The sequence below is a fragment of the Phaseolus vulgaris genome, chromosome 2 (genome assembly GCF_051622355.1).
Source record: "Phaseolus vulgaris cultivar YP4 chromosome 2, ASM5162235v1, whole genome shotgun sequence".
Taxonomy (NCBI): domain Eukaryota; kingdom Viridiplantae; phylum Streptophyta; class Magnoliopsida; order Fabales; family Fabaceae; genus Phaseolus; species Phaseolus vulgaris.
The window spans coordinates 13,485,168-13,497,169 of NC_143499.1; the positions used below are offsets into that span (position 1 = coordinate 13,485,168).

Sequence of the window (12,002 nt, forward strand, 5' to 3'; positions counted from 1 at the left end):
TTTCGTTGACCCTCAGTGGTTGGGATCAGCTATCATCCTTAGGCTTGGTCTGCCCTGAATACGAGTTGTTGTGCTTCACGGACACAACCTCCTCCACGTTGATATGGGCGACAACTTGTCGTCGTATTTCGGCGAATGTCTCTGTAGGATTCCTGCTAATGAGTCGCTAAATGGTCCTGCCATAATTCCTTTTTCGAAGGCGTTGACCATCACGACCTCATCATGGGTCTAAAGCTTCACTGTAAGTGCCCAAAATCTATTTAAATAGTTTTTCAGAGACTCCCCTTCCCTTTGTCTCACGCTGAAGAGGTAATATAAAATTGGAGGTTTTATCTGGTTGACAGAGAAATGTTCCCTAAACAACTTGGAAAACTGGTCGAAAGAGGTAATGTGGCCATCAGGAAGCCCATTAAACCACTGCAGGGATGTACCTGTGGATGTACCCATGAACATCTTGCAATGGATAGCATTTGTTCCCCCATAAATAATCTTTTGGGCATTGAACACTATGAGATGATTTTCAGGGTCTTCTACCCCCGTGAAAACGATATTAGGCATGATGTAGTGTGGTGGCAAAAGCTCATCCATGATCGCCTGCGAGAATGGCTTGGGACGAGTTCTCAGGGGCATATTCAAACCTCGCTCCCTTGTGGAGCGTTGATCACGTTGTTGTAGACTCTTGTGCAAGTCCTCGTTGGTATTGCGCAATTCCTCATTGTTTGCTCGCGAAACATCTATCTCCGCCATCAGTTGATCTTGCATAAGCACTTGCTCAACTCGAGCTTCTACGATGAGCTTCTCCTACTCAGCTTTAGCTTCTGCCATTAGCTTCTCTTGCTTGGCTTTAGCTTCTTGTTGGATCCACTCTTGCTCTCGCCTGTACTGCTCGTTGGCTCCCTGGAGAGCTCTTACGGTGTCCATGAGATGTTGTAAGGTGGGGACCTCACTTCCTTCAGATCCCACAGGTCCTTGCCTAGTGTTCCTCATGTCGTTGGAAAGCTTTGAACACGAACGTGGGTGGGATCAGATTTTATTGGGCCCCACGGTGGGCGTCAAATGTTCTCGCCGGTTAACTATTTTTGCCTGTTGACTGCGATGGGATGCTCTTCCTCCAACCTGCCTATCCTCACCGAGATGATAAGCTTCTTCTCGTTGCGCTGGAACGTGACTTCGTTGGGATAGAGGGGGCTCTACCTGTTGATCACACTCCGACAATCAAGTCAGTGAGAGCATACGAAACAAAGATAAGTATTCAGTCTAGTATTCAAAAATTGCCTCCCTTTACTGAGGGTCTCAACCCCTTTTTATAACTTATCTCTTTAACAACTTTCTCACGAGAATATAATTTGAACTGAAAGCATAACAAACTATATTCTTCCTACTTGCACATTTACTCACAGTGCTAACTGCTTTAGGAAATCACGTGCACCCTTATTCTCGGGTGCTCACCATATAATAAATATCATAATATCTTCGACTAACAACTTTGTGGATATATTTACGCAAATAACAGCTCTGTGTATATTCACGTGTATCATATTTTAACATCTTAACGTATATATTTAACTAATAACTTTATATTAACACGTGACCAACTTATTATTTTCTTTTATTTAAATTATCCTTCTCAGGCTTACTAATGAAGATGGGTTGGGCTAATGGCTCACCAGCCTCTGACCCAATAGCCAAGCTGACCACGCCCACGCCGTGGGTCGAGGTCCCAAGCACTCAAGCATTCTGTGCAGCACACAAACTTATTATTATTATTTTAATAATTTTTAACTTACATCAACTTTGTGTTTCCATTCTAGACACTAACTTATTATTATTATTTTAATATTTTTTACTGTAAGTTAAAAGTCTCCATTGTGGACACAATATTTAATATTTATTTTTGTGTCCAACTTAAGTAGACTTCTCCCTTACTAGTGGTTTCTTTTTTATAATCCTCACTTTTTGTTGGAAGCTAAAATGATTTTTTTTTTAATGAAATTAATTCCATAATTAAATATTTAATAGCATTTTATTGTTAAAACTTGAAGGTTTGAGTAAGGATTTAGTTTCATAAATTCTACTCAATTAAATTTTTGTCCGGATGTTTTTTCCTGTATCATATCAACACTATATCTTAATTATTTTAATTTCATTTATTAAAAAAAGTAAACAAATCAATAAATAATAATATATATATATATATATTCTTTAATATAACAAAGGTACAAATAGTGAAATAGTCAACTCGTTACACTTAATAGAAGTAAGAGATTTTTTATACATAATATTTTAACCTTATCATGGTAAAAATAAACACAAATTTCTGGAGTATAATATGGAGAAAGTAAATTCTAAACAAATAGGATAAATATATATATATATATATATATATATATATATATATATATGTGTGTGTGTGTATGTATACTGGAATTATTCCACCTCATATACAAGGCTAAAGCAAAGAAAAAGGAAGGAAAAAAATTAAAAATTAACAGCAAAACCATGGTGGACACATCTGCCACCTAAAATTATCCCAACAACATAAGTTATACCACAGTACAAATTAGCATAATTTTTTCTGGAAGAGGGTAGATATAAGTTTCACTATCTTATTCCTAAATGGGTAAAACTTCATCCTCGTCCTCATTTCTATATTCAATAGATATAATTTTTTTTTCCATTTATATTATTCTAAATATTAATTAAATATTTTTTATAAAAAATTTACATTAAAAAACATGATATTATTAAATATTTAATATTAAAATAATATTTTTTTCTATTATTAAATATAAAAAATTATAATTTATCAAATAATGATTAAATAAATAATTATAACAAAAAGTAAAAATATCAAATATATAATTTGAAAATAAATGACGAAGACCAAATAAAAATCAATATAAATTTGTTCGTTAGATTACTTAATAAATTAAAACTATTTTAATAATTTATGAAAATTAAAATCAATGTGAAAATAAAATTGTTGTGTATTATTTTATACTCATATTTAATATAAAAAAATTGTCTCGTCAAAATCAGAATAAGTTTAAATAATACCTGAGACGAATTTTGTTTGTTATCCGATCAACACAGTATATTACTTGTAACAACCTAAACTAAATTAAAATAAAAATACCGAAACATTAATTGAAGAAATAATGTAAAAATTATGAGGAGTTTGGCGTAATTTGATTTGTTATGATAAAGACAAGAGATATTGTATAGTACATAACAAGGAGAATATACAAAGGGAAAATGAAGTTTATGATTTAATTGTAATTCGGGTGAAATTCCTTCTCTTAAAGATCCGTGAGGGCAATGTAATTTGGCTATGCCTATGTTACTTTATCACCTACGTCCATTTATTAATTAATTTAAAGTTTTTGGTAAATGGGTGCCTCAACTCTAACATGAATTATCCTAGGAAATAGTAGCCTAGGGTTTGGTTTCCCCCATCCACAACTTTGGCAAGATAAGAAAGTAATTCATTATTTTACCTATATTGTATCGGTTGGAGATTCTACATAGACTAAAAATATTTTATTATATATAATGGGTGCAAATCTCATTCCATGAGTCAATTTTATGGAGTTGAGTTAGGTATAAAGTTCACTTCGTAATATGATATCAGAGTCATTTTTTAGTCTATGAATGTTTGTTGGACCTATCGTGTCACCCGCTATCAAACCGTTATCGGACCACTCATAATAAATTGTCTCACGCACGAGCTGTCACTCTCGTGTGAGGGGTGTGTGTTGGATATCTCACATCGATTAGAGATAACAAAAAATATTGTATTGCATATATAAGTGGTTGCAAATGAAAGGCTAAAATTACATATGTTGAGTGACTGGGTTTCCAAGTTTATTTTGTCAAAATGAGTTTGTGAAATTTAGTGAGTAAGATCTGCTTAATTATAAGTGTATAGGTAATTATTTTATACTTGATTTTAAGCATAAAAAATTGTTAAAGGAAGGTTAAAATACAAAAAAAAATGACTGAATGAAAAAGGTAGTGCAACAAACAAATCCTAGTTGGTGGAAGGAAAGTATGAGCAAGGAGGGTCCAATCATTCATCCGCGTGTGACCACTTTCTTTCTTCTTACCTTCTTACAATTAATTAACGTCAGTTTTCTAACTTATCTCTTTTCTTTATCTTTCCCATTTATTTATTTATAAATAATTGAAATATTCTTTTTACAATAAAATAAATGAAGAAAATAACTTTTCTTTCTTCTTCTCTCTCCTTCGACTGTGTATTGACGAGACAACGCTTTCAAACGCTTCATAAACTTCAAAAACTACGCGTCCCTTCCTTTTCTTAACCAAACCCAAACAAAAACCCTAAGTTTCTCTCTCCTCTCTCTCTCTCTCTGCACTCTCTATGTGCGTTTGCTATTCGAATTTTGCAGGATTCAATTTCAGTTTCCTTCAGTATAGATCGCGTGTTCTCTTTCGCACTGTGGAGTTCGCGCGCGCAATCCATGAATGGAAGACAAGGACAGAGCAAGCTCCGATCCCGCTGCGGTTGAGTTCGCCGGCGACACAAGTTGGACATTCGCCGCCGATGGGTCCGACGCCGCTTACTTGTTCTCCGGAGACACAGAGCGAAGCATACTCAGGGAATTCGGGTGGAACCTCGAGACGGACCAGCCGAACCGGATCGGCACCGACGACAGATTGTGGATGCCGGTTCAATCCTCTCTGACCGGTTCGATTGAACCTGTCGCTGCTGCATCGTCGCGGTCGAATAACCAGTCGGTTTCGTCGAGCTCCAGCGAGGATCAGCCGGAGAAATCCACCGTCTCTGACGAGAAACCGCCTGAGATACCGTGAGTTCGCGAAAACGCCATAAAAAATGAAAAAGAAAAATAACTTCACTGCTTTCAACTTTGCTTAACACTTTCCCTGCGTGAGTGGTGAATGCGTAATTAACGTAAATTTGTGGTGGAAAGTTTAATAGGAATAACCGAAAATTTCCACATCAACGAAAATCACAATCAAATCAACTTGTGGTTTGTCTGTTTGTATGCACCGTATATTATTTTATCGTATTCTAATTTATTCCAATTTTATTTTTTATTTTAATTTACTCAAGTCAGTGCAGTTCTTTGCCCGTACAACCAGGAATCTTCTTCCCAAACAGAACATTTGTAACTGACTCAATTTTTTTATTGGTTGCGTTTAGCAATTTTCGAGAATTCATGAAAACGGGGGTGTAAAAAAGAGAAAAAAAGGTTGCCTTTTTGGTTGTCCGAAGTTTTTCAGCCCACAAGCATCGCCGTTATTGCGGCGGAATTGACGTGCTTCTGAGCTATTCAAGGCTTGCAGAGTGATAATAATTTAGTGGTGTTCATTATTTTCGTATTATTATTGCCATTATTACACTTTGTTTTGATGAGAGTTTGAATAGTCAATGAAAGAAAAAGAATACCATAAAATAAAATGGAAAGCAAGGGTGGGTAATTGGGCTCCACTTTTCCTTTTTTCTTTATTGTTTTCTTAAATGATTTATGCTTGCACACACTGGTCTTGAATTTTTTTGGGCATTAATAAGATTCTAACCACTTGCAGCTTTTTTGGTTCAAATTACATGGTCATTTTAACATTCGAATGTGAATAACAGGGATTTTGCTTTCTAAGTATGATGCTTATTCATTTCAGTGTTATGTGATAGCATTGCATTAATTAGCATTTTATCCTTGTAATTATCTTGTATGCTATACAATTTTATGTAAGTTGCCTATGACATAATTGTTCTTCCCCTAAATATTGATTGCGTGTTTTCATTATAAGGCTAGTGGTCCATATTTTATGTGAACTATTTTCTAATTAAAAGAAAATTAATGTTCATTTAGAGCTCAGTTATACGTACCAAGGTGTTGTTCATCGTACTTATGGGATGAATACCATGCAGAACTATTTTTGTGTCTTAATGCAATGTGGATCTTATTGTTTTGGCCTTGCACATAATGTATGACTTTTTTGAATTGGCACAAATGAGGTTTTAGTGGAATTCTTATCAATCCACAGCCTTTTCTCAAGTTTTCATCCAATTTGATTGTTTGCCTTGTGCCCATTAAACACATGGAATTTGTAAATAATGATATTTTTAATTTTTCTTTCTTATCCATTTTTTTATTTATTTATGTTAATAGGCTTTACCACCACGTGTATTTTTTTTTTAGTATTATTACCTGTTGAAATTTGAATTAATGTATTTACCGGATTTGCCTTATCTTAGTTACTGGCCTCATGATTCGCATTATTGCTTCATGGATGTTTATGAAACCCAACAAATGACAAAGGACTATAGTCTTATCATTACCTATTTTAAAACAGATACTCCTAAATATTTACATAAAAATGGAGTAAACATTATTTCTCTATATAATATAATATAATAAAATCTGTCACTGGTTTAGGTTATGACATCGTTTTTCTTTTTCTTTTGATGATTTCTGTATGCTGCTTTATACTGATAAATTGTAAGTGAAATATTTTGTAGGAGTAAAGGTAAAAAGAAGGGGCAAAAGCGAATAAGGCAGCCACGGTTTGCATTTATGACCAAGAGTGAAGTTGATCATCTTGAGGATGGCTACAGATGGCGGAAGTATGGTCAGAAGGCAGTTAAAAATAGCCCATTCCCTAGGTTTACAGCTACCTTGACATCAAATTAAATTTTAATTATTAAAAAACTATCATATGCAGTTGACAATTTTGTGGCCCCTAGATGCGTATTGTTTTAAACTATCATCTTTTTAAAACACATGATGTATTATTGTTTTAAACCATTTTTGAACCTTCAGAGATGTGGTTCAGAACTAGAATAAGATAAAGAAAATGAAAAAAAGGAACTATGTCTACTAACTTAGCATGCGATGCATGTATATTATCAAATTCATTCACCATTTTAATTGTTATGCTAGCAATAATTTTTTTAACATACTTTTTTAGTACATTGTGTATTATTAACAACTGTTAAAAATTACAAATTTTCTTTGTAAATTTTACCTTTAATTGTATTTTAATAGATTTTAATTAATAAATATGTGTGAGAAAAAAAGTTTGCTAAATAGTGTGTTCACACTCCTTTTATGTTGGAATATATATAAATAACAATAACCATGAAAAAAAATATTTTCGGTGGATAGGCAGGTAAAAAATATTATTGGAAGCCGTCAATGTATGAGTCTTTCTGCTAAACATTTTTGGAATAAATTGCAGTGATAACTGCACCAGAAAAGCTAACTGACAACATTGCACTGATTAATTATTGTGAGCATTTAAATTTCTTTTGCAGGAGCTACTACCGCTGCACAAACAGCAAATGCACGGTGAAGAAGAGGGTTGAACGCTCTTCCGAGGACCCAACGATTGTGATTACAACATATGAAGGCCAGCACTGCCATCATACCGTTGGATTTCCTCGAGGGGGAATCATCAGTCACGAGGCTGCTGCCTTTGCCGGCCAGTTGGCTCCTACAATTTCACAGTTTTATTATCCAATTCATTCACCAAGAGAGACTAATAATATAAATACTCTCAGCTCCATTTCTCAGCCATGCCAAGCACAGGATGATGCATCTGGAGGATCCACCGCAATAATGCCAGCTGATGCATCGTCGCTGCCGCCTCCCACGGATGAAGGGTTGCTTGGAGATATTGTACCTCCGGGAATGCGTATCAGATGAGAGAATAATTCTGGTATAAATATTCAACCTCACTAGATCTTTTCTATCAGTTTATTTATTCATTTCAGGTTTTTTTATAAAATTTTCTATATCTAAAATTTATATAACAATTAATAAGATTGAATTTTTAACAGATTTCGTATATGCATTTTTTTTTCTTTTACTTTTTCACCTTTCTCTCCATTAATAATTTTAGTTTTTATAATTTATAAGAAAAGAGTTTTTATTTATAATTATAACAATTAATACAAAATCAACTATTTTTATATACGTACCTTATTATAATATTTGTTGTGTTTTAATAATTATCTTTCATTATGATAATAGTTATATTAAATTTTTTAATTATATTTATCATTTTTTGTTATCATAAAATAAGGACATATAGCTGGTGCTTTCGGGCACTTGTATTTTCCAATAATAGATATTTTTTTTATCCAAATACGCCTTTTGCTAAATGCATTTTATACTAAATTCTTTTTACAAGTTATTTTTTTTTATTTCAGTTTTGCAAATAAGGATCAAATATTATTTATACTTTCATAAATAAGGGGAAACAGTTATTTAGCTTTAGCAACTAAAAATAAAAATTTCTATTTCTAGAGATTTTACAAATATAATTATTAGTTAATTCTTAAATATAAAATCTGAAAAGTTAGCAACGTATATTTGATGACACAAAAAATACAATTTAGCAATTCAATTTTTGAGAGTACTGTTAAGATTATTTTTCAAGGTTAGTTTTTACGTAATCAAAAGTGAAAAGGTTTTGTTAAAACAATTATTTTATATTTATAAAACAAAGCAATATATAAATTGACATTATAAAGGTATTTTTTTTTAGTTCATTCAATCATAAAAGGGTGCCTTGTAAAGTGATTAGTTACGAGCTATAGTTAGATATCTGAGATAAAAGAGTGGTTTGGATTCTAAAACATGTTGCTTTAAATATAATAAATATATTAATTGTTTTCATCTTGTTTTTTTTCTTTTTTATGGTTTGTTTGGAAAATAATAAAAATAAGTTTAATTATTTTTATACTAGTTTTAGCAACCAAGAATGATATAGAACTAAATTTTATTTCTATAAGTAAAAGTGAAAAATAAAATGCAAACGTTTTCTCAAATTGAATGACCCTTGCATTTTTTTTCTTCTTTCATCAGAGCCAATAGTTCGGATATGGAATAGTGTGAAAAATATTGATTCTATGAAATACAATTATTTGTCTCTTTTTTTATGCTTGTTTTGTGAGAATGACAATTTAGTTTGGTTACTAATCGAACATTGTAAAGTTTTCTAATTTGTCGTTGCATAGAGATTAAAGGATTAAAATTAGATGCATTATTTAATTCCGTCATGTATTTTTTATTTAGTATCTTGAACAGTAGAAAGATAATCAAAGGCAACAATGACACTCTAGTTACATGACTTCATATTCCTCACTTAATGAGAGTTAAACCTTTAGCATGACATATGGGTCGGCTGATATCTATTCTGCTTTCATGTGGTCATGACACACGCATCATTACCATCATAATGCATATCTTTAGTGGCTACGAACTTCTCTGGCAGAACCTTAATTATATTGACTAATGATGTTGTTTTCAGGAGCACTTAGACATCTTAGGTTAAAGTATGATTGGAGACAAAGGAATTCAAAGGTGAAGCTTTCATTAGTCTTCAATTGACTGCTTTTAGATGCGTTGCTCTTAAAACTTTACAAAAACCTTTTCTTTTTCCAGATTAAAAAATATAGAGTGGCTTTGGAATTATTTATTGTTAAGATTATATTTATTTTTTGTGAATTTTTAATTATATATTTACATTTAACAGACAAAAAAAGAGTTTATTGCTGCTTCTCTCTTCTTTCATCTTACGGGTCTTGAATTGTTTAATCTTCTTTAAGCACTCGACTTTTTGCTCGGAAAGTCAGCTCCGCATGACATGTCTGTTTCTCTTTATTGGGCAGATCAAGAAACTTTGCTAGGTCTTCATCTGTCTTTCAAAAGCCAATTCCATTAAATAAATATGCACTGAATATAAAATTTGCTGTCTGTCACTTTCAAGCAGAACACGACATGTCTCTCGCTGGAATTTTGTAGGCTCGTATACATCATACCTACGAGGGTTTCTTGCTAGTATATTGTGGTTGAAAAAATCCATTGCTATTGTTACTTAGCACCTCCATAATTACAGACATCTGTTTTTTTAGCTTAGTTAGTCACTATTAGAGATGCACCGTACGCGTACACCGTTACGGTTGTTGATAGCTATAGATAGGTCCCAGCGCTTCGTTTGAAGCGTAAAGAGAAAAGATAAAGGAAAGAAAAACACACCTTTTAGAGGTTAGGTTGACAGGTTGCACGATTGTCGCATCAGATCAAGTTGCTGTCAGATATTACCCATAACGAGTTAAATGTGAGTGGTTCCTCTATATGATTGTGAGCTAGCCACGAAGTCTAGCACAAAGGCTTTGTTTTCCATGGCATGCTGTTTGAAAAGATGCAAAATTTAATGTTTCACTGAGTCTCAAACAATATTTGTCTTCGAAGGAAATACAGAAACAAAAGCAAACAAACAAAACTGTTAGCTAGCCTCGTGTTGTGTTGAAGTCTTTGACGCTTATTTGGTTTGGAAGTGGAATCCGATCCGTAAATGCTTTTCCTTTTACCTGACATTTTGTATATATTGACTACACAAACAACAAATACATGGTTGTACGTATACATCAACGGACCAGATGAGTGATGTTGTTCTGTATTATCTTATATATTGAACCAGTGTTTTTTATTCTTGATTTTTTTTATTCTTGATGTTGACTAATCCTTGCAATAATGCATGATGACTTGATCAATCTAAAATGTCTCATTATCCATGTTTTGTATTTGATGTGCCAATAATCCTTACCATGATTTGATTCAGCTGATGATCGGTAGAAGTGGAGAAGAGAAAATGCATGGACATGCATGCATTTTTGTTTCCTGTAGACTCTGAACAAGTAGGCCACAAGCGGCATCAATTTTTTCTTTTAGCAGGAAGTCCTTTTAGCCATCTATTATCTCGAGAAGCGAATATAGTATTCATGCATGGGTGGGTACCTTACAACCTCGGTAGCAGGTAATTATCTATCCTGGGTCCTATATTGGGTCCTATATTGACCATGACTAAGTATCATTCATTTAGTGATAGTTATTACGCATGTACACAATTCAGATTATTATTTAAGCAAAAGCCAATGTATATATTAAGGAAGCTCATCCCTTTCTTCAGATTGTATAATTTGTATGAAACCTAAAGTCCTTGTAAACTTTAATGTAAAAGTACATACATATTTTGTTTGGAACTTATATGTGAAATGATTTTAATTAAGTGGGTGGTGGTGTGTTTTGAATAATATTGCGTGGTTATTAGACATTAATGGTTGATAATGTACGAGGCGTTGAAAAAGATAGGGCAACGGTTAATAGGGATGGTGGTGCGCAATCAGTTGCGTGGAATTCGAGATTGCTTGAGAGTCGGCAGGCCACGTTACTTTATGCCACTCACTCCACTTTTCGCTTTCCACTCCTTTCTTTTTCAGATTTCACCTTTCCTTTTATTTTCATTTACATGCTTTTCCTTCTTTACTATTTATTCTCTTTTACGCGCTTCTTCCCCTCACCCTTATAATACTATATTATACACATACATTCATACTCTGTTTTCACCCGCATGCTCCATTATATTCGAGAGCAATGGTGACATCTTACTCCATTATACAACTTCATTACACAACTTCTTATTAATGATATAAAAAAGGGTATTTTTATCATTTTATGTAAAATTTAAAATTTTAAGCATAGAAAGAAGGTTGTATAGTGGAGCAAAGGTTGTCATTCTATCATTTTTTTATATTCAATATCATATTATTATTTATTTTTACATTTTTTCTTTAAATTTTAACTGCTTACACTTTTAAATGACTATCGCAATTTTTCAAATTAAATTTCTTTCTTTAAATATTATATCTTAACTACTCTATTATTTGGTATTGCATACTATTTTGTACTTTTAAATTTTAAATTTAAAAATATAAATTACAATTTTTTTAAAACTAACAGAAAAATATGCATTACTGTGAAGAATAGAAAAGTATACTGAAAATTATTTAAATTGGAATAAAATATTTATGTATATATTGTTAATTTTCTATAAACATTAAAATTGACTTGTATTATTTTTATAGAGAAAGTACATTAAGAAAATGAATTGTGATCTTATCGGAAACGGAAAGTCATTGGGCTTAGGAGGAAGGATATCCTTTTGTG

General features: G+C 32.7%; 1 protein-coding gene across 2 annotated transcripts; it reads left to right on the plus strand.

Moving 5' to 3' along the window:
* The first annotated feature begins 4,204 nt into the window (after positions 1-4,204).
* On the plus strand, positions 4,205-11,064 carry WRKY57 (WRKY DNA-binding protein 57). 2 transcript variants are annotated; one of them, XR_011080955.1, is made up of 5 exons: positions 4,205-4,832; positions 6,509-6,652; positions 7,304-7,707; positions 9,304-9,356; positions 10,618-11,064. XR_011080955.1 is itself a non-coding variant. In XM_068612131.1 (4 exons), exons 1-3 carry the CDS (start codon positions 4,489-4,491, stop codon positions 7,692-7,694), a joined length of 879 nt encoding a protein of 292 aa, XP_068468232.1. In that variant the 5' UTR covers positions 4,234-4,488; the 3' UTR covers positions 7,695-7,707; positions 10,618-11,064. The 2 variants fall into 2 exon arrangements, 1 of the variants encoding a protein (XP_068468232.1); XM_068612131.1 differs by lacking the exon at positions 9,304-9,356 and having other exon boundaries at positions 4,234-4,832.
* The last annotated feature ends 938 nt before the right edge of the window (positions 11,065-12,002 follow it).